General features: G+C 38.6%; 1 protein-coding gene across 1 annotated transcript in view; it reads right to left on the reverse strand.

The window, feature by feature from the left end:
• Positions 1-24,262, reverse strand: part of CAP2 (CAP, adenylate cyclase-associated protein, 2 (yeast)) — a 56,672-nt gene that overhangs the window by 21,857 nt on the left and 10,553 nt on the right. The window contains exons 3-5 of the mRNA XM_010290857.1: positions 13,596-13,673; positions 1,250-1,393; positions 931-1,016 (exon numbers count right to left, since the gene is read on the reverse strand). Of these exons, the coding sequence (XP_010289159.1) occupies positions 931-1,016; positions 1,250-1,393; positions 13,596-13,673 (308 nt within the window). The remainder of the gene's footprint in view (positions 1-930; positions 1,017-1,249; positions 1,394-13,595; positions 13,674-24,262) is intronic.

The following is a 24,262-nucleotide window of genomic DNA, read 5'->3' on the forward strand; positions in this document are numbered from 1 at the left end:
AAAGAACTAAATACCTCACTAATGTACCCTGTCTATACTGTTATGTGAGACATTTTCTTCTCCAGATTAAGTACTTCTAAAGGTACACTGTAAAAATCTTCAGTTACCCCCGTAGGTACTACCTTCAGTAAGTAAACTAAGGCTGCAGGAATAACACATAATATATATAAAACATATATTATATATAGTGTATAGTATATATTTATACATGTACCATAAATAGAAATATACTAAAAAGGTTTTTATATATATAAAGTTCTCCTCACTAAAGTGGAAAAACAAAACTGCAAATACCGTTCTTCACTGGGATATATAAATCAAGAGCCAAAATCTGGCCTCCAGACGTAGCAAATCAACAGGATTTATATATGACTTTTTGTAAGAGGGCATAGGAAGGACCTGTACTTTTTCTCTGTCAGCTCACAGATCTCATTCATGGAACTTTGCTGTGAATTCCTCGTGCTCTTTAAAAACAATGCAGTGGTACAGAAAAAAAAAATCATTTTGGGAGCTACGGAATTAGATGCTCAGTTGTATACACCTACCAGCTAAATGCACATTTTCAAGCAAAGAGCAAGAACAGCAACAGTGTGAGTCCACAAGTGAGACAAAGATGCGTAGCGGGTAGCTAGCCACACACTGATATGTAAATATGCATTTGCATATAAGCTTATGATGCTGGAATACCAGAAAATTAAATATAATCCTATAATTTGCGGAGAGTGAAAACGAGCACTGCTAGTGCTGCTGCCATTCTCACTGCAACACACTGCAGGTCAAAGATGAGGAGGGGAAAATACACTACTGCAAGCAGATTTTATCAAATGCTTTTTAGTTTATAAAATGCTTTCTGTGATGACATTGTGAACCCTATTGGTATGATTAATGCTCTCTTCTCTGGCTAGCAGATACTGGGGCTTGGCAACATACCTGTGCTTGTAGTCCTTTAATACCCTGTTAGTATAAAAGGTAGCAGCATCATTCATCTCCTTGACATAAGGGCCTGGTTTAGGAGACTAGGACCATCAACCCATGGTAGCAGGAAACAACAGAAAGAGAAAGGAAGTAAAACATTAGTCAGGCACCCTCCCTGATGTATTAGGTATATTATAAAACACCTTCTTGGGTGTAGTAGACTGAAGAACTATGCAGCTGAGACTGCAGAGTTCTGCAAGATTTGGAACTATTCTGGGCCACATCATCCAGAAGCACATTTACAGCCCTCCCAACCATCCTGTCTGTCACTCACCACTGCTATCCAGCCAAGGGCAGGTATGCTTTCACTGACGGCTGAGAGGTGGTTGAACATTTTACTTCCTCTGTTCCTTTCTCTGAAGTTCTGAATTTCCTGAATTTTCTCTGATATTGGCTTGAGAAGCATTGCCACCTCATTCTGAAAGAGAAGAGAAGAGAAGAGAAGAGAAGAGAAGAGAAGAGAAGAGAAGAGAAGAGAAGAGAAGAGAAGAGAAGAGAAGAGAAGAGAAGAGAAGAGAAGAGAAGAGAAGAGAAGAGAAGAGAAGAGAAGAGAAGAGAAGAGAAGAGAAGAGAAGAGAAGAGAAGAGAAGAGAAGAGAAGAGAAGAGAAGAGAAGAGAAGAGAAGAGAAGAGAAGAGAAGAGAAGAGAAGAGAAGAGAAGAGAAGAGAAGAGAAGAGAAGAGAAGAGAAGAGAAGAGAAGAGAAGAGAAGAGAAGAGAAGAGAAGAGAAGAGAAGAGAAGAGAAGAGAAGAGAAGAGAAGAGAAGAGAAGAGAAGAGAAGAGAAGAGAAGAGAAGAGAAGAGAAGAGAAGAGAAGAGAAGAGAAGAGAAGAGAAGAGAAGAGAAGAGAAGAGAAGAGAAGAGAAGAGAAGAGAAGAGAAGAGAAGAGAAGAGAAGAGAAGAGAAGAGAAGAGAAGAGAAGAGAAGAGAAGAGAAGAGAAGAGAAGAGAAGAGAAGAGAAGAGAAGAGAAGAGAAGAGAAGAGAAGAGAAGAGAAGAGAAGAGAAGAGAAGAGAAGAGAAGAGAAGAGAAGAGAAGAGAAGAGAAGAGAAGAGAAGAGAAGAGAAGAGAAGAGAAGAGAAGAGAAGAGAAGAGAAGAGAAGAGAAGAGAAGAGAAGAGAAGAGAAGAGAAGAGAAGAGAAGAGAAGAGAAGAGAAGAGAAGAGAAGAGAAGAGAAGAGAAGAGAAGAGAAGAGAAGAGAAGAGAAGAGAAGAGAAGAGAAGAGAAGAGAAGAGAAGAGAAGAGAAGAGAAGAGAAGAGAAGAGAAGAGAAGAGAAGAGAAGAGAAGAGAAGAGAAGAGAAGAGAAGAGACACTGCTGTTAAAATGGGTAGTCCAAAACCACCCTGTGGTTTAACACTGTCCTCCCCGCCCATTGATTTAACAGTTGGAAAGAAAGGTCAGCATATTCTCTACACTAAAGTAACAATTTAATTACTCTGCTCTGGTTGCAGCAGCAAAATGCACAGACATTAAGTATTAATAATATGTTGCAGGAAAAAATTGTTTTCAGCACTTGCCGCATTTTTACATGCTGCCCAGGTTAAGACCCATAGAGACCCTATCTCTCAGAGTCAGAGAGTGCTTGTATCTTTTATCTGATATCCCTGAAACTTTTTGAGACTCTTTAGAGTGGCTTGAGCTTTTCATATTATTGACCAAGTTGTTCTTTCTGTAAGAATCACAAATGACTTGTTAGGTTAGTGGCCTCTTATCATCCGACAATGAGATTGAGAAAGTAACACACTGAAGGCAATATCAATTTTAGCTTTCCCTATTGGAAAGTTTTAATGTTTCCTTTGTCTGCAAGTAATGTGGGAGGATTTCATGGGAAAAATACTGCCTGGAAGCCATGGCTTGGGGAAATTCTCCTGTGTTAATCAGAAACGAATGGTATCCAGGGGAATGACTGTTGAGTGGAAGGAATAGTGTCTGGACTGAAGAGAAAAGCAGAATGAATGTTGAAGTTATCCAAGCTCCTTCCTGTGCAAAGTGAATGCTAATCACACTAGCCTAGTGTCTCAGAAAAACTAATTTAGAGCACTAACTTAATGGGAAAAATTACTCCACTCAGAAGCAGCACATTGAGGGACAAGGGGTCATTAGTTTACAAGCAGAACAACTGCTGTACCTTGCTACCCTATAAAATGTTGCTACAAAAACAGTCCAATACTTTATTGCAAAAGTATGCCTGCAGAACCCATAGTATGTCCCACCAAAGAGAGTGCACCATTGTGATTTTCCCTGGCAGTTCACTCATAAATCACTCAGGATGTAGCAGGATTCTGCATTTTTTCTCACCTTTTCTCAGGACTACTTGTCTAATGGAATTAAGTGCTTGTTGGAGACAGCTAATCCTCATATTCTTGAGGACTAATGCTGTCGTGACACACAGAAGATGATGTGTGCGTATGCACTACTTGATCTCTGTCATCTGTAATACATTTCTTTTCACCCTTCTGCAAGACCCAGCTTTACAGAATTTTATGTCACCTTAAAATAAGCATATTTGCTATGGATCAACGTAAGTCACAAGACACTTCCAAAAACAGGACAGAAGGAGGTTCTGCAGTTTTAGAAGAATTTTGATCCAACTATGGAGCCTTAATGTTCTAGTGGTAAGGTAATTTTGAGAAAGGCCTGTGCATCTGAAACACATGGGGCTATCTGCTTCTCCTACAACAAAGTGGGTTGGGAGAAAACAAATATTTACAGTATTACTGGGAGATGAAAAGATTTTTTGTTGATGGCTTAATGACCAGCATAAGCCATTAAGTCTGCAAAAGCCCTGAAACCTCCATGATTTGTAGTTCTTAAAAACTGATTTTGTTGCCATAACATGATAAAGTCTGCAGGAATTCTTCTTCCTAATTTTTGCTTGTTTACAACATGCTGCAGCTGGTTGGTTCTTTCTTATTTTGCAGGGAAATCTTTCAAGTATGACAGTAGTTAACAAAACTGAAATTTATGAAAGTGCTTATTCTGCTTTGAGATTATGCCAGTTTTCCTCCCATAAAGTCTAAGGGATATTTACAGTCCTTAGCTTACTGTGAATCTTCATGGCCCAGTTCCAGCCAAAGAGAGTATCAGGGCTAAAAATACAGCTCCACAGATGCCCGGTATATCTAGGCAGCACTGGGAGGCAGCACGTTTCTGTGGATAGGGCATAGAATGGGGAGTCAATAAATGGGGGTTCTCTCCCACCAAATTATCATCAGGTTTCAGGACAGCTGCGTTACCTTTTTGTGCTTCAACTTCCTATATATGAAATGATGCTAATATAGCTCTTTTATTTTGCAGAACACTTCGATAGCTACAGATAAGAAGGCAAAATTAGGGCCAAACAGTTTCCTGAACGGTACCATAAGACCCATGCTTCCTCCTCCTCTTACTAGAAAAACTCCCAGCAAGTCACTTTTGTGAGGGTTTTCTATCAGTGCTACAGACAGAATTTCTATCCCTCAGAAGACAGGACTTAACCTGTCCAGTGAATCAACTGTTTATAAAAATGTAGTGGGTTTATACTAATTTCACAGAAAAAGTGCCCTGTGGGAGTTTTAAAGGCGAAATATATATTGCTAAGGAAAGTCTCTCGAAGTAATCATTCACTTGGCACCGGAGTGACACCAGAAAGAGCCACAAAGGGCTTGAGGCTTTGCTCAGCTCTGTCCCATGTGAGATGTTCTGGGAAAGCAGCACAGCCTGCCTTCCCTTCCCCGGGCACTTGTCCTGCTGGGTAATGGCTGCTGGCTGGCTGCACAGAATGTGTGTGCCTGTTCCTGCAAGCCTCCTGTGATCCAGGTTGGTGTGTAAGGGTTGGACACAAAGGAATACCAGCCTGCAAGGAATCACTTAATTGAGTCCTGTCTCCCCGCAGTCAGTTCTAAATTTTTAGTTAGTGATTAAACTGCAGATGAATTATACTGTATACAGCATACGAGTATAGAAAGGCTCATTAATTCTGGCAGCAATCAGTCTTGTTTGGCTCTTCAACGCAGAACCAGTTCTACTGAGGGTTCTAGAAGAACTCTTTATTGCCATGAATATTAAAACAGCTGTTTGTTAATAAAATGATTGTCTATACTGTATCTCTAAGAAAAAAAATAATTCAAGGAGATGAATCAGAGCTGTTGGAAAAATCTTCAGCATGCCGTTGGCATGTGCTAAATAAAATTTCTTGTCATTTAAGACACAGTACAGTTGTTTAACAGAAATTTAAGAGTCTTTGTACAAACACCATTCCTATTATAATATCAGTTTTGCTGAAAAGTTTAAAAATGCAACAGTGGCACAACTTAGAAATATCGAAAGTAATTCCTCGTATATCTTTGTCCTTTTAAAATAATTATTAAAACCAGATGGTCTTTTTAAATATTAATGCCTAAACAACCTGCCAGCTTTGATCCATGTCTTATAATTCATATTAAAAAATCAAAAGTAGTAAGACTTTAGTGATTAGCCAAAAAACTCCAAAAAAGTTACAGCATGCAATAAGAACTGCCTTAGGCTTTGGCTTCAGAGACTTAACAGTCTCAGCCCAGACTCATAAAATGGCCTGGCATATTGGTATTCCAACAGACCGCACCACTTTCTTCTCCTTCACATTTTTGTAATACTCATATGAGAAGTTCCCCATATGACAGGTTTAACAGGACTAGGGCACATGGATTTAATTCAGGACAATGGCCAAACTTTTAGGTTTTGTGATTTCTGTGACTTCCCTTTGAAGTCTCACTGAGAGTGGCTTGCTTAACCTTTGGTTGCTTGACCCAGTGCTTACTTGAAAATCTCAGCTTTCATTTGAGAAAACTGGTATTTTCTCAGGAGCACTGTTGTCAAGAAACCTGCCAGCATGAATCATAAAGACATAAAACCCAGCAGGTAAATAAAAATACAGTTTTTAAAGATCTTATGTCTTTTTAAGGTAATCTTACATGGTTTTGAGGGGTGAAATTGTTGACTGAAAATTTTTTTTCAGTTGATGGGTGGCAACACAATTCAGACCTTACTATTGTAGTGTTTAAATCAACGTAACCTATTATGAAAAAAACATGGCAAGGGAACAAATATCCTTTTAAGTTATGCTAGCTAAGGGGGTGGCAGCCTTTGGTGTAGGAGCAGTAAAAGAAAGCTGAGAGCATTTGGGATCAGTAGCCCCTTCATTTTACTCAGCTGCAGCCACAACAGCACAACTACTACCTTTATTTCATGGTCTACAGTTCTGTTATTTTCTTCTGTCAGTTCAAAATCTCCATCATACTTACATTCTATTTTTCACGGGCAAGTTTGAAACATGGAGCTGATTTGAATCAGCGGTCTTTGTGTATGCTGGCAAGTAGTGCAGCCTAATAGGAATGGTTCTGTAGAGCAAAACGATGCTGAAGACCTGACATTCACACTGCACACCTTTGGGGTGTGCTATTTTGGACTAGCTGTAAATTGTGGATTTGGTGCTGTCTGGGAGTGTATCTTCCATTTAACTTCACCAGAAAGATACCCATTTTGTATACCCTAAGACTGTTCTACAGTGCGGATCACAGTATAGTAAATGGGGCTGATTCGAAGGAAAAATATCCCACTGTGAAGTAAAACACTAATGTAGACACAGCCATTATCTCTGCAAACAGCCTAGTACAGTCCCATCCCACATTTCGTCCTTTCAGGGGATGAAAGATATCATGGATAACGTCCGCCACACAGCTCTAAGTTTAAAATCTGAGCACCTGCTCTCAGCTGAGACTTGATTCCGTCTACTGTAAAGGAAGAAAGAGATGTCCCTGAGGAATTCATTCCACCTATTAATAGATGTTAGAAGACTACATATTAGGAGACATTAATAGATGTGAAGGGTGCACTCTAGAGGCGCTGCCATTTACTGTAAAGAGAGCCTAGAAAGACACCTTACACAACATGCCTACCTTGACAGTTAAAGCTGATAAGCAGAATCCCATCCTGTATCTATAGGAGTAAGATACTGGTAGCTTCAGTGATCACCAGTGAGATGCATTTCTGCTATGGGTGGCTATGATTTTAAAACTAAAATAGTTTTGGATTAACTGTACATTCCCATATTTTTATTTTGTAAAAGGCAATATGTACAGAAGACTTTAAAATATAAGTAAGTCCTTTTTTGTATTTGCGTGGATTAAGAAAGGCCTGTCTTTGGTTTTTTGTAGCTGTGTATCAACAGTCTGAATGGAAACAGTGTTCAGATTAGGCTGAGAAATGACCTCTTTCTTTAAGTATATAGAAAATATTTTTTTTTCCAGAGGTGAATCTAAGCTAGTTCGTAACTTTGAGCCTCCCAGTGCTGCATCCAGATTCCTCAAATGCTTACTCTTTTTTTCTTTTTCTTACTACTTCCATAGTGAAATACTACCAGCTTTTGTTGGCGGCTGTCAAACTGTTCTTTTAACACAGCCTATCTCCATGTCTCCTTGCAGAAAGTATTTCACATTTGGTACCACACTTTTACTCTTAAAATCGCAGTATAAATGCAAGCATTTTCTAGTTGGCAGTAGAGACCATCAATGAGATCTTTCTCTACAATCACTATATTCATGTCCCTCTAGTACTCTGATCTTTTCAGGGTTCCAAGGTCTTTTCCTAACTACAGAGAGACATTAATTTATTCTGGTCTCATTTTCTTGGACTGTTAAACTTCAACATAGTGGTGTAACAAGTGTTTGATTTGTTTGTCAATAGTACAAGTTTTGCCACCTCAACTCATTGCTGTGCAACAGCAGGACTATGACACAGAGAGACAGATCTGCAGAAATGTCTGGTCAGCTTCATCAGCACAGATGCTTAGACACATTTGTGTGCTTCCAAAGTGACTTAATTGGTATTTGGCTTTTATTCCTCTTAGATAGCACATAAATTCTCAATCTAACAGCCAATATTAGCTGTAGCAACTTTGTGCTTTGTGGGGGAAAAAAAGGGAAGACCAAACCATAATCCCACATGACAAATTACTAGTTTAGTCATTTGTGGGTTTATTTTGAAATGTAAACTCTGAGGGAGGGCAAATGGAGAGGAACATGAAAGACAAATAGCTTCTAACCAGCAGAGAAATCCAGGGCCCAATACAAACTGCATGCATCCGTTTACAGCAGAATCATACCCAACGCTTTTGGCCAGGACTCTGGCTCGTTTTTAAATGAACTTGAATGCTCTAGATACTGTTTTCCTGGCCACTACAGCTCTCCATGGGCAGTACATTCAACACGGAAGGGTCCTGCTGCTTTAAGCACACAGGCGACATCCCACATCTAATCAACAGGAACGATTACACAAATGAACTGTTTTCAACTTTTTGATTTACTACTCCTCAGTCTTTGCTGCTTTGATCATAGTCCATGTCAGTGAGGCCCAGGGCATTCCAGGTAGCAAAGTTCTGCCAGAAAATGGTGTTCTGTTGAGTCACAATTGCTTTGTTCACAACATCTGAGATCTGACGAGTCTTTGCTAAGGCCAATTAGGTTTCATCCCAGGACACGGATGACAGACGGTGCAGGATTCCAGTCTTGAACATTTATGTGTTTCACCTGAGATCTCCCCAGAGACAAACTGTAAAACTGCCAGGTTCAATAAGCAGTCCTGGAGTCTGCATAACCTTCAGAATTCAAAAACCACTAGTTGTGGTCTGATTTAGACTAGAGTGAAATTGGAAAAAATTGAAATAACCCGTGAACTGAAGAAACTACAAGGATACCTACAGAAATTAACTACATGAGCAGAAAATACAATGATCTTGAGGCTGTTTAAATACAGTTGAGCACCTTTGAGACAAAATTATGAGATAATAGGTGTCAGGAGGCTATCTGGCAATATGTTTACAATGAAGTAATAATCAAGGATTACAGTGGACCTGAAACTGAGTAAGAGTTTGCAGCGATATCCAAAAATGAGCCTGTGAACACTGTAAGGCAGCAGGCTAGACACTGAAAACTGTCAGTTGGTCCATCACTGCGGCTGTGACCAAATGCCGCATGCAGTTGTAGACTTGCTGATAACAGAAATATGTCAACAGTTTGGCAAGATTTCAGAAAACAGGAGTGGGGGGAAGGCGTTCCCTTTGGAGCTCAGGACTCTCAGGCTCTGTCCATGTCACTCTTGGCACCTCCTGTAAGTTTAGGACCTGAGGACCTTAAAAGGACTGAACTAAATTCTTCCTTAAGCTATTTCTAGATACAGAGGTGCAAGTTTGCAGCAGTCAACGAACTGAGAAGAATGGCAGCAAAACTTGGCTGAAACATTTTTGCATAAGTAAGTAATAAATTTATGAGGTGAGGAGTATCTTACTCTTCATATTTTTGGAAGACAGTAAGGGTGATCCCAGTAAGTATGACGAAAAGTAGTGGGAAATGGAATGACATAAGCAAGCCAAGGTAATTAGAAAACAAATCCTGCTAGGATGCAGAATAAGAAGTCCCAGGATTCCTGTTATTTAAGTACTTTAAAAATAGAAGACAGGAAAAAATGAGCCATCCTGCACTGACAGAGAGCAGGGAACCGTCAATCTCCATCTTTGATTTCTACATAAAAATTCTGAGAATGAGTCCTTTATTCAAGGAAATTGCCACAACTATTCTGTTCCTACAATAGATTTTTTGCTTGACTATAAAAAATTTAAAACCTCAGGATTTGTTCTCATGGCTCTAAGTCTAACTTCAAATAAAGTTTCTTGGGTTTCAGGGTTTTTTTTCCCTTTTCTATGAAAAAAAGGGAAAGCCCTCCTTTACCTCTCACTTTCTTCCACCCCTTTCCTCCCGCCTGTGTGTAGAATCTGCATAGTTAAGCTAGGTATTTAATTGGAATGTTTGTCTACACAATGTTAGTAATTAAATCCATGAGCTCTGGCAGTCATATGAACTCAGCATTTTTTTTTAATGAGAAGTTACATAATCATTTATAGTCTGAACTGCATCTGTCATTTAAATCTGTTTGCAGTACTTCTTACCATGACTATGCTCACCCTGCATATGCTTATATTGATTCACAAAAAAACTTACCTCATTAATTAGTTCCCAGTATGGGAACAATGGATTATTCATGCCCTCAAAGCAACTCTTAAAATTCTTTGAACTCTTAAAGTGAAATGAAACAACTCATCAAGAGAAGACACTATGTAAGTTATCTACAAAGAATTCAGTGCAGTGACTTTGAGCAGTGATCTTTTAAGTTAGTATTCATGATTATAAACTAAAAAAAAACCCCCACATAAACTTGCTCAGGAACACTAATAACTTTTAAAATTACTATACAATAAAATAATAATGTTTCAATCAGAATTGTATTTGGCTTAGACTATGTGGAATAGAAAATTCAGATACAAACTATTTCATAATCTTTTGTGAAGGTTTATGTTAAAATGTATCTTCTGAATTGCACAAGCAACATGAACAATATGGTCTGAAAATACCTTTTAAAACCAATTCTTGGAGAATATAGCAGTATTCTAACTTATTTTCCCTTCTCTATCTTCTCTTTACTATCTCATATATAGTAAACAATTTATAATAGACATTTTTTGGCTTTAATGTTTGCAGTTTGGCGTCAGAAAATAATTACTAATAAGTGGATGAACTGAAGAATCCCATTGCTGAATGAGCCTGTATCCAGCAGCCATTAGCTGGGACATACACAAGCAGGAATATCAGCCGGTGGTTTTGTCATGTGATCTCTTCCACTGCACATACAAATATAGAACATGACCATAAAAAGTAACAGAACATGCTCTCTGCGAAGTAATTTATTGCAGTGGATGCTAGATTGGTATGCCAGCTGGAATTACCTTCTCGGCTCCTACTATTTTCACATATACAGATAATAAAGGCTGTGCACTGCAACAGATTCCCAATGAAAAAATATCAACATTATTAACAAGAAGCAAAAGTCTGCAAAAGCAACTTCAGCCAGCTTAACTGTTTGAAAATGTTTGCTAGTGACTCATAGCAGGAGTTACAGAGCTAAATGAATAGTAGGGCTTCAACGTTTTCATAGAGGGGAAAAAATACTGCTTTTTGTACAATATACATTTCTCTCTCTGCTGAGCACAAAAAAAATCTAAGGATTATTACACATGTAGGAGCTTTCTTTTTGTTTGAATTCCTTATTCATTAGTTTGTAAGCTGCAAGAGCTGAGCTAATTTATTTTTCCAGGGCATTTTCCCCTCCCTCTTTTTTTTTTAAAGGCACCATGTATGACATCCCAACATGACAGGAACTCAGTAAATCCCCTCAGTCTCCACACCGCTGTCTCTGAATGTCTACAAAGCTACTATGCCATAATCGCAACTCGCTGGCTCATTCACAGCTTTACATTATAAAGCAAACAGTCTAGACAGCTGAATGACAGAATTACTCTCTTTTCTCTTGCATTTATAGATATGCTGTCATCTTCATTTGCTTTTCTCTACTCTGTGCATTCTGATACGCTAATGATTAGCTTTCCTGTTTGGATTCCACACCGACTCCATGGCTCTAGGCTATAAATACAACCAGAGCCCAGATGACATCACATCGATAAGGTGCTGGGGCATGGGGGGGAGGACACCTGCTTCTTTCCTTCTCCTAGGTTAGCTGGTGGTAACCAGCTTTTTCAAAATGGTTAACCAATGTGGCTTCACGATAGGCTTTTCTTCCCCACTGAGATGGAGATATAAAAAGCCTGGTCCCTGGAACCACCACTCTCTGGAGTGGAAAATACCATTCAAGTTGCACAGAATAGGCAGCCTTCAATTATTTTCAGGTCTGTCTATAGTATAGCTGAATGTATCATTGCAAAAAATATGTGCAAAAAAGAGAAGAAGAACAAACAACAACATGTGTTTGGATGTCTATAAAAGATGTGTACCTAGCAGTCTTTATGTTAAAAAAACTTAAGTAACTGGACTGGGTTTGTTCTCACTGAGAAAGGAACTTTAGTCTGTAACATTCCTGGTATTTTGACATTGGAATGATGCGTACACACATTTCATGTGGCATTTCCCTGGTGCTAAAAGATTTAAATGATAAAAGTATATACTTTCTTGCCTTCAACAAGTTGCGGAAACCTATGCAAGCCTGGTAACGTGCAACTACGGATACACAAGGCCAGCTCTGGTGATGTTTATAGCAAGGTTTTTATTATTTATTGCTTTTCTTAATGCTTCTGTAACTGTTGTTCTGGATTGCTGGAGAGTCTCTTTTTACAGCTGTTTTTGTTTGCTTGTTTTGTTGCCGTTTTTAAAATGAAAGTTTCTAAACTTTACGGTTGAAAAAATCTCAAAGCCTTGCCTTGAGGTCAGAAAGTTGTAAGGGTGAAAGTGGGGAGAAGCCATTGCCATTCTCACTTGAAAAGCAGAGAAAATCATACATCATAGCACATGAGCACAGGAAGCCAAACAGTGAGCCATAGCTTTTACTCTTAACAGAGCTGGGACAATACCAACACTTCAGAACGCTGCATTACATTATGGGCCATCGGGAAGTTTTCATGGGGGAATATTTTACCTGTGAGCATGAAGAGTTTTGTGGGCCACTGGGTGCAATTGTATTCACAGCCAATATAAATGACTGACTGCTTGAGGCCTGTACCAATGGGAATTTTGCCTGGTCTCTGTGAGTCATGACCCACTTTTACTCTCTGAGATCAGGGACAGCTGGAAAAACAACTGATCCCTTCTTGCTTGGAACTCTATAACTTGCCTGGAATATCTGTGCTTTTTTTTCCCCCTTGAGTACCCTTGCCATTAAAACATACTGATTAGAAAAACTTCTAATTTGTGTCTCTAAGAACAACAGCGACAGCAAAATTTCAGTAAGTTATACCAGTGGCAGAGAGTTCTGATTTGACAACGTGGAGTTTGATGAACTACGGAGCAGGAAGCTGGTGGAAAAAGACAGAACTGAAGGCCGTGGAGAGACTGTGCAAGAGAAGTTGTCATTCTCTGCACACTCCAAGAAGGAAGGTTCAAGGGTGGTCCCACAGAAGGGCTGCATCACAGCTTTTCCCAGGAATGATAAAGTGTTATCGGCCAAAACCTTGTGCCCCCCAGAAACTACAGATGAGATTTCCTAACAACTCCGCAGCTTCCCTGAGCTTTTTAGTTGTGAGGAGAGGATTTAAATAGTTGCCACTACCAGAAGTATATAAATCAACTTGATATAAATTGTTTTTTAATTTTCTGGACAAAATGCTTTGCCTTCCTTCCCGAATTGGCTTAACCTGGACCTCAGCTTGGAGAACACCGAGTCTGGGGACTAGTATTGATTTTTCTCTCAATAGCTTATCCCCTGACTTCAGAGTCTGTCAGAGCAACCCTATGGGGCTAGCAAAAAGCCGTTCTATTTCATGGCATTTCCAGCTTTCCAGAGAAACACAGATCCCACTTAAAGCTGTAAAGTGGAAATCTCCTTTGGTTTCTTCAATGATCTTTTATACATTGGTACAGAAAAGGTTCTTAACTCTGAAGCATGGCTTTCTGATTATTACAGTGCCATGGTAATAACACTGAAAGCAAGCATCTAAGTGCACTGTATAAATAACAAATAAAAGCAAATGCAGGGACTGACATTAAACATGAGGGAACACAGCTTTTTTAATACACTGCCTCTTGAAACGCTAGGTCACTTTTCTTACCTCTTGAGGCTCTTGACATTGGGATGCTAACACCAGGAAAGATCTCTGCGCTTGGAAAGCAGCACGTACCATCTCTGCCTGTAACAAAAAGAGGAATATAAATTAAACTTTAGCCTGTAACCTCCAATACCTCTTCTTGGCAGCTCAAAGTCAAGTGTGACAGCTCAAATCTTTCTTGCTGCTTCTCATCTAAATCACAGCAATGCTGACTGGAAGAAATGTATTACAGTACTGGCTTAGCTATAATTTTTTTTGAAATCTAAGGTTAAGTTCCCTGTCTGCTTCAGATAGGAAATAAAACGAGTTGATATGCAGTCTTTTGGTTATCATTTATAAGATTAGTCACAGGAGGACTTAATTTAAATGCTTCAGAGAACTTCTAGGCATTTTAATGGCGATGTTTATACTCGAGTGCCTGATAACAACTTACTACCACTGAGAATGGCAACCTGAAAACTTTCTGTTGAACTTCAACTTAGGCTGTAGTGATGTTTAAGAAGAGTTGAGCTTGGCATATTTGCTGAGGGACTATGCTGTAATTCATTCCTTGTCTGTCCTCTGTTAGCAGACCCTAAGATCAATGGCTATGAGAGATGGTGGCTGAAGATTTTTGGGCAATTTTCCCCCACAGAACTCTAGAATTTTCATTAAAGCTGCATCTGACAGCATGTTTACATGCTAATACTGCGGATGGGAGGTAAATCTCTACACTCCCCAGTGTTCCCTACTGTTCAAATTTCTGGGCATTTGGGGGTTTTTTGAACACTACACATTTTCTGTACATTATGTACTAATTATGATTAGAATCTAATCGCTATTTCAGTATCAGCTATACCTCATTCAAGTGGATGAGTAGTGACTAGGAGAAAGCATTATTGGTATAGAAAAGAACTATTCATAACGGATGTATATTGCTAAATAAAAACCAAATCAAACGAAATGCTGTTTGGTTAATCTAATATGAATGAGTACATTTATAATCACTTTCTGAAAGGGTGGGGAAGCTCATGCTGTTTTCCTTGGGGTTTCTTCAATCTAAAAAGAAAACAAGGACATTTTATATACAGGCCTTGTGGATGCAAATTAAGATACATAAAAGTCAGGAAATTTGAAGTTGTAGCAAAGTAAAACAGTCAAATTGTGTTTATTCATCTTAAAATGTGATGGCATGAATAAAACATAATCTGTTAGGAGGAAAATCACTGCGAGGAAGATGGTAAAAGAGGCCCAACTTGGACAGTATTTGGGGAGAAGGTGATATTATGGTCTGACAGGCTCAGATTTGGAAGAGGGTAATCATCTCTATAAATAGATAAAGAAATGAATAATAAGGGAAATTGTATGAGCATAGGAGACTTAAATTTTCCAGACATAGACATAAATACCATCAATAATAGCAAGGTTTAGAAATTCTTAGATGTTTCAGAAGACTGACTTTTTGGTACAGAAATTCATAAAACAACAAAGTGTGTGCTATTTTAAGCTTAGGGGTTTTGTGTGAGGAGGATCTTGCAGAACAGCTGACCAAAAACTAATGTTCTAGGAGGAAGTAATTATGAATAGATTCGGTTCTTAAATTGCGGAATGGACAAAAATGTATCTATAGTTAGGGCTTGGTATTTTAGAATGGCAAACTTTTAGAAAATAGAAAAATCAGTGAGTGAAGATGACTGGCCTGAGGAACTTAATGATTTGAATGCAGGAAAGGATGGATTTACATTAAGAATGGAAATTATCTATGTGTGCTGGACAAGAGGGAGAAATTGTAGGAAAGGGCTAGAGACTCTGAATGAGAAAATAACTAAAGCAAGATACTAAGAATAGATACAAAACCCCCAAAGAGTGAGAAGAGGCCTTGACTATCAAGGAGAACTTTTTTCAGCCATTATATAATATAGAAGCAAAGGATTGTTGAATAAATGCTTTTCCTCAATTTCAAGGAAGTTGATGTACATGAAGATATTGAAAGGATAGCTAAGGAGAATGATGATAAATCAATGGGAATTACATCATTTGAAAGGAAAGTCAAATATACGTAGCTTAGTGTGACAAAATAATTGGGTCCATACCGTCTTCATTCTAGAGTACTGGAGACACTGGCAGATGGAAGCACAAGTAGAAAAGACTTTAAAGATATATCATCTGGAGATAGGACCAGATGACAGAATTATGCAATGATGGCTTGGGCAAATATGCACAAGAAGAGGAGGAAAAGGTATGTCAAGTGATTTCATGGCTGTTAGTTTGACTTCAGCACTGTGCACATTTTTGAAACAAGTGATTAAAAACACATATGAAAATTAAAACTGGAGGAAATTACAATCGGATTATCTGTGGTTAAAATCATTACTTTTAGGGATTGCTTAGAGTTTTCAGTTCCTTAGACAAGGATAATGTGTCAGATCTAGTATGTTTAGATATTATATAAAATGCTTATTGCAGGTCCTCATAGGAAACTCATACTTTAAGTGGAAATGATGCAAATTAGTATAAAAACTCTTAATTTGGATAAGAAGCTGAATAAACAGAGACAACAATAGGGTATATTACAGCTGGTGTTATTTGAAAGGAGGAAAGTTACTAGTTGTGTTTCTGAGGAATTAGTTTTAGGAACCATCAATATGTTTGTTAGTGTCCTAAAAGCAAGAATTAGGTGTGCACTCATAAAATTCATGGGCAACACAAAGTTAGGAGGTTTTAATATTCTCGGGAAGGACTCACTCATCACTTGAGAAGAGTAAGACAACTTCGTTGACACAGGTAACGTGAACAGGATAAAATTTAGCAGTCCTTGCCCCCACCCCTTTAAAAAAATGCATAATTTTGGGTGTAAACACAGAACCGATTAATTGGAAATGCTGAAGACTGGAAAATGCAAATATAAAACCCAGGAAGGTGGCTTTGTGAAAAGAGCTTATGCAGTTCTACAATGCATGTGGCAAAATATTTTTAGTAGAGCTACAGAAGTGTTAGTATCATTGGAGAGGACCTCGTCTGGCATTCTGTGTAAAGCACTAGTCATCTGTGTTAAAGAAAGATGAACTTAAATCAGAATTGATGCAGAGAAAACCTGTTTGGATGCTTAGAGCAGTAAGTATCTGTCATACAAAGATAATTTTTTAAAGTTTCACTTGTTTTGCTTAGCAACACAGTGGCTGAGGAATATGATTCTTTTGCATATGGAATGTAAATAACAAAGAAAGAAGAAAATGGTAGTGTCAGCACATGATCACAGGTCTGTAAACTGAGTCACGAGTAATCATAGTCTCAAATTTAGAAGATTTCCAACTATCCAAAAAGTGAAGTTTATGAGGGATTTTTCAAATTCCTACAAAGAACCAGCATTATTTTAAGATAAACCTTTACATGAAAATCAAACAGATCATAAAACATGAACAAAGTGCTCTTAGAAATAAAAAATTAAGATTGTTTTGTGAGTTCTTGAACATATACTGAGCTGGTAGCATCAATGAGGTTTGAAAAACATGTCTGTTGGGCACTTTGTTTACACTGCATTAAATGCATGCTTTTGGGTTCCCACTGGCCATTCATGGAGGCTGAGGAGAACTTTTTTCTCTGCTCAGAGTACCAAGTAACAACTGGTTTCTTGTCTCATTTTTCACCTCTTTCTGCTGAAGCACTGGAATTTGGTCAGAGCTGGAGACAGGCTGTTGGATGAGGTACACTGATGTTCCTAAAGACTGACATTCCTCGAGTATGCCTCATACATGTCTCTTGCTCATCTGACCAAGTTGAAACTATTGTTGGATGTGGCATCAGCATGTACTTCTCCTCCAGACATATATTACTTTTTTATGTTTATCGCTCTTCCTTCTCTGCGGCAGAGTGTGGCCAAGGCCACTTTCTCAAAATGTCTGGGAGCTGTCTTTAAGAAATCTTCTGCTATTGAGGGCACCCAAGCCATTGGTAACACTCTTTGAATTACCTCTGGTGCATTAAAAGTGTGGCTTTTTGCATTTTCTTATTATCCTAAATTTATTATACGATGTTGGAAACATTAATTGGTCAGTGGACTAGATATTGATTGCAAGGCTTGTCCTGTATGCCCAAAATGTATCCAGCCCCAAGAGCTTTTAGTTGTGCAGGGATCAGAGCACTCACATCTCTCACCTTTGAATTTAAATCTTAATCAAAGGATCGTGCTAACACAGGTTTTGCATTCTACAAGCAGAATTTTATAAGACTTCTGCCAGAGTTACTTCCTTCTTTCTCCAAGAGCATTAAAAATGGCATTCTGGGTTTTACTATTTCCAAGCATGCGATACTTCTTTCCATGCATCCCATCAAAGTAATAGAAGATCTTCTCATTAAGAATGCATTAGTTCAGTCTATCACCATTCCAGTTCTTTCTTGTAGTCTTTGAAATGTGACACTTCATTGCCACCTCCTTCTACGTAGCAGGCAGGCTGTGTACCTAAGCAGGCAGCACTATTTTTTCCAGGGAGATGACTCTTTCCTTAGACCCCCATATCCAGTGAAGACTAATAGGTGAAAACGGGCCGGGGGGCACATCTCAGCAACTTGCGCAGCTCAGTCACAAGACTGCCACAGAGCAAATCAGCTGAAACTCAGTTATAATGAATGATGGTAATGAAGCCTGAGTGTCAAAAATGCATGGAAATCATGGGTAAATTTACTGGAGTAGACTAGAACACAAACTTGCACACATCTATCTGCAGATAGAAATGGGCATATTTTGGAGCAACAGATAATTGACGTCTAAAAACTTTGGGTAATCCTCTTGGCATTCTTGGGATTATGCATGGACACAGCAACCATCAGGCAGATTCCTCAGCTGAGGTGAATACTTTGAAGGAAACAAGTTCCTCAAAGCATTTCCTACTTTGCTTTTAGCAGTTTGTTCTAGAACCTGGAGGAGAGGGCTGTGACTGTGGACCTGAATGCCAGGACCGTGTGGCGTTCCATTCACCACCTCAGTTTCTCCATCAGTAAAGTGGGGAATAAGGTGTCTTAATCCTCTACCTCAGGTGTGTTTGATAGCTGACTGACTTAGGTGATCGGTATGGCTGGAAGAGCCAAAGTCTGACATGTATGCCATGTCAGCCCAATTCCATGCCTGTTGAAACCTGGGGCTGACGACAGTGAGCGACCTCTCTGTCACCATCGCAGTAACAGCATAGACGGGCCTCTTTACAGTTAAGACCGCAGAAGTTAATGGAGGAATCATACATATTTAGAAATCATCTTTTTAACAGCAGTTGGTTTAACCTTCTCTGTCACAATACAATGCCAACTTCTGATATTTCCCAGAAGCCGCTGCTTGAAAAACTGCCAGAGGCTCTGTGAGGGATGTCTAATGGTGACAATGCTTCTGACCTGTTTGAAGTAGAGTGAGTATGGATTCCGCCTAAACTTGCACAGTTTCAGACTGAGTAGACATAGATGCAATGAACCTGAAGCTTAAACTACCAGTTTGCTTTAGCAAAGTCCAGCTCTCCAGAGCAGATGTGATTTTAGTATCTAACTCTTTCTCATTTTAAATGTTATATTCAATCTGCCATCACTCTGGTATCCAAGCAGTAATAAATACAAATATTATTTATGTGACAACAGTTTGACAAACTACAAGAAGAAACAGGCACATGCATTCAGATCTCAAGATACAAGTAAATTCAGTCTTTGAAAAAAAACAAAACTAAATGAAAGTAAGATTAGGATTTCCTAATGAAATTTAGTCAAGAAAATTACCCTATTGACCTGATAATATTAAATTTGTCAAATATTATTATATTTAATAACATATTTCCTCAGAGTCATAGCGCTGAAAAGCATAATATAAATATCAGAATCCACTGGACTTCTGTTGTCAGAGAATAATACACATCTGCATATATATACATGCAAACTTTAACAGTGATAATTTGCAAATCAAAATACAGATCTCTGTACGTTTTCTATGTCTAAAATATACTTAATGACTTTATTCTGAAACAAAATAGTAAAGAGGATGTGAGGGAAAAGAATTGGGATTTAGTGGTCCAGAGTTCTAATCATAGTTTCTACAGAAATAATTTTGGGTCCTTTGGGTTTAGCAAAAGACCATGACTGACAGCAAATGACAACTACAGATGGAGCTTCATTGTTATAAGCAAAGACCCCAGTCTTTCTCTAAAAGGGCCAGTTCTGCCAGAGAAGGAGAAACAGCTTGTCTTTTACATTCTGTTTTCAAGAGCCTCTTCAAAGTGAAGTGGTGAAGTGGCTGGTGGCTTGAAGGGGGAAGCAAGAAATGGAAAAAGAATGAAATCTACATTAAGTATAGGGCTGCCATAGGAACTATCCAGGACAACTGAAGAGACAGGATTTATTTTGTACAGCTAATTGGCTGATAGAGATTTTTTTAAAACTGGGCCAAATGCTGAAGAGTCAGTGGCAGTTCTTCAAACAGAGCACTTTATACTGGAAAAGGAAAAGGAAAGAAAGAAAAAAAACCCGTCACCTTTCTGCTACTGGTCCATGCAGAAAACAGGGTTGAAATTCTAGTAAAAATTGAAGTCAATGGGAGATTTGCCATTGATTTTGATACAGCCAGACACCACCCCAGATATGTTCTTTTCTATTTTCAGATAGATACATTTGACTACTACCAATCAGCTGTCCTCTATTAGTGGGGGGGTTTTAGTGTTTTTTAGCCTCCATGGCTATGTCTATATTAGGAAATTTTTGCTAAAATTTCTCAGCATTGCTACTGCCTGTCCAGCACCAATCTAAGGTTATATCAGTGCTGGTTTCTCTAGCTGTTTATATCTGCCAGTGTATTAAACACTGTGTCATGTGCACAATGCTAGTCAATATTACTCACTTCTTGTTTCAGAGTAGCATCTGTATCTACGTTCATTAACTTTACCTTTAAATAAGCTTGACTGTGACTTAAACCACTCAGAGCTCTTATAGCTCTTACCTCTAGTGGAGCTCAAACCATATTGATCTTAAAGATCTTTCAGTGCTAATGACATAAGACAGATGGATAACATTATTTGGGGTAAAGTGTTGCGCATCTCTCTGCCATTTTATTTTTATGATACTGAACTGTACAGATGTAATGGGACCAAAGGGGTATTTAAAGCCATGACAGTTGCTTTACATTAATTACAAAATTATTGCCTTGGATAAAGAATATACAGGTTCTGCATCTTTTGCACCAATAAAATTTGCCCCAGTGTTCCAGAATCTCATCTAAGCTCTCCCAGTTTTGAGTAACACGAACTGTTTTGATTGATCTCAAGGGATTGTTAACTTTAAAACCTAATGAATACTATTTAAATGTCAGCTTTGTTAAATAATTAATTATTAATCTTGGTAGCAGAAGCAGTCAGTTATTTTGTTTGTCTGTCACTGTTTCAAACAGATAAAAATATTTGGCTGCAGGGCCATTGCGACTACTGATTACTCCCAAGTGAAGCAATAGGAGATCATATTCTCCGAAAATATCTCTAAAAACCTCCACCCACCAGAGAAGAAGAGCAAGTCCAGACCAAAGCTCTTGACTAGCTGATGCTCTCCTAAAGCTCAGGCTGCTCTCCAGATTCATAACTTCTTCAGGAATCTCTTTTACAACAGCCAAAAATCTGCAACTCTCTTGACGTCTGTTAATTTCAACTTTTACATGGAAGTTCCAAGAACAGATGTAGTGTATTGGTAGTTAGGTATTCCAGAAGATTCAGCATAGAAAAATACTGAGAACTGTGTGCAAAAATAAATAATCCACACATTAATGAAGATGTGGTCTATTTACAGACTAAGGGATTTTTTTTGTTTTCAATACCTTTCTTTTCTGAACAGTTTTGAAGATGTTCAAGAATTCAAGTTTGCCATTTACATTGCAGACTGCTGTCTTCTGCAAGGAGTTAGTCACCTGCTGGAGATGTCAAAGCCACCTCATTGCACAGCATACAGTCATGGATCTACATTTAAAGGATTCCACTATAGTAGAAGATGTTATTGGCACATTGCGACACCTGATATTCCAGACCCTGGTGCTTATCTATAGACTGGACATCCCCAAAATCGATTATCAGCTGCACAGAATTTGTGCTGTCATGTTCTGCCTTTATGATATGTAATTAGCGATAATCATAGAAACAAACAGCTGATAAAAGCAGCCAAACATTTTAAGAACAAAAAAACCATAATGAGAATAAATCGCTTCTCTACAGTGCAGAGGATACATCACTAAAATGTATACTAGGCCACCATTGTTGGTTGGAGCTTCCAATAACCTAAGACTGCCACAGTATATTTTATGAGCTTTAGAGCATGAGTAACAGCAAATAGTAATCAGTTGGTTTTGACTTGCCTCCAGTTTGTCCTCAGGACTCCTGAGGTGAAAGGCTAACACTGTAAAAGAATGACAGCTCAGAAAAGTACGCAGTTTTCCAGGGGGGATTAATTTAACTAATGACATGACAGGGATATCCTTTGTATTGCATATCAAATGTTATCCTGTGACAAAGTTGCCGGTTTTTTGGAATCAGTATTATGGAGAGAAGATAGAAAGCACCCCAACCTGCACAGGCATTTACAGAAGCTAGCCACAATCTTCCTGAGAGAGCTCTTATAGCTCTTCGTCCTGACTAGCCTGCAAAAGCAAGCAGGTTTCTCAAAAAGAGATGGGAAAGGAAAACCAGCCCACTTCAGAATTTCATTAGGAACAGAAACTGTAGTACATTAAAGTTTCACAGACTTCCAAAGCTTCTGGTTTCTACTATTACTTGGAGCTACGTTGTGTATCTCTGAAAGCGTGCATTAGTTCCTTAAATAGGAACCACATACAATGTACTGAATAGATGAAGTCTAAACTTTGGCTATTATCAAGTTCAACCATTGTTTAAATTCAGGTTCCTTTTTTTTCCCATGGACATCTGAGTTCAGAATTCTTTGGAGGGCGTAGTTGCCTGTGTCAAGGAATTATTTGTGGAGCTACCTCATTTCCCTGAGGAAAGGCAAACCTACATTTCCTACATGGAACAGATGCTGTAAACCAGCACATGAGACAACCGCAGAGATCTCAGGGACCCGCAGGTCGCATTGTCATCTGTACAAACATGCTTTTGCCTGCTCTGGCTGTAGGCACTCCAGTTATTTCTCTGATGTGCTGTTTTGCCCTGATTTGCTGTTTTGATAGAGAGTGGGTCTGCTGCTAAGCAGTCCCACTCTCTATCCCCAACTATTCTCTCAGAAACCCTTCTCAGTGAAGGTCCAAATCCATGCTGAAGAAATTTCAGAAAAGGCTTTATGATTTCACAGGTTTAGGATGTTATTCATGTGTCCCTGTTTTAATAAATACAAGTTCTAGGAACTTCAGATGCGTATCTCTATAAATTAAAAAAGTTACAGTACTTGTTGGGGTATCACTTCATAAATATCCTTTTGACAATGTTCACCTGCCACCCTACTGTGGAGCTGATTTCTTGACTTTCTGTGTCTGACAAATACCAAATTCCCTGATATAAAGACTGGAGAACCATCCATTTCTAAGAAACTGCGCTGTCTTTGAGAGAACTTTTGGATATAATAGGTTATTATATTGAAATGGCTTTGTGTATGTTCTTTCTCTCACACACTTCAGGACAACCAGTGACATTGCCCACCTCATCCTGCAAGTAGTCCCACTGAGCTCCCTGAAAGCAGCTCAAAGGCTAAAAGTGCCAGAATCTGTCTCCTTGTAACTTCACTTCCATTTTTATCACCTTGAAAGAATCCCAGACCCTGACCAAAATGTGCTAACATGGAAGGGAGTTCAAAGCTTAAAGCTGACACATCTATAATGATATTTAAGGTTTCTTCCCACCTGAACCATGCTTTTCTTTTCAGAGGTGCTAAATACCAAAAGCCTACATTTACTTGGAGTGGGGGCCTCAGCCTCTCTGAAAGGCAAGGTAGTCATCTACATGCACAGTGATGTGATTGAAAAGCAGACCTGACCTAAGGTGTTTTTTTAAACAGAATATGTATTAAAGCAACAAGAAAGAAATATTTCGGCCTCAAAGATCTACTTCAAGATTCTAAACCAATCTTTTTCTTACAGCTCTGGGATTTAGAATAAAATATAAAATTAAACCTATGAAACAAAATAGCAAAAATTAAACTGCTTTGCAGTTCAGATTATTTATGAAAATATATAGTTCAATGTATGGATGTAAACAGACAGAAGTTAGCAGTGACAGTGACATGGTTTAATCTATCCTAATGGACTCTCCAATATTCAGAAATCTGGCCATATTAATAATGCAATTCATACTGGATAAAAAGAGGCAACACACATTTGCAGCCACATTCTACCCTCATCACTCCTGACAGTACTCCCAGCTTATTTAAAACAACATTCAAACCGTGCACTGGTTTCCCTTGTGGCTTAATTCTCATTATTCACTGAACTCCTTTTTACTAGAAACTGACTGAAGAGCCAGATTCTGAGCTCATTGTTTGGTTTTTTGCTGACTACAATGAACAGCCTTCTCGGTTTCCAAGCCCAGCATTTCTATACACTCAAAACAGTTGCAACCACCAGCTAGCAAAATAAAAGCAGGTCAGGGATGGGGAGGCAGGATGAGTGAAAAGAGTGTGCATGTGCTTTTCAGAAAGAATGAGACTGAATATTAATAAAAGACTTGCTCATAGCTTCTAGC

The sequence above is a fragment of the Phaethon lepturus genome, unplaced genomic scaffold (assembly GCF_000687285.1).
Source record: "Phaethon lepturus isolate BGI_N335 unplaced genomic scaffold, ASM68728v1 scaffold11697, whole genome shotgun sequence".
Lineage (NCBI taxonomy): Eukaryota > Metazoa > Chordata > Aves > Phaethontiformes > Phaethontidae > Phaethon > Phaethon lepturus.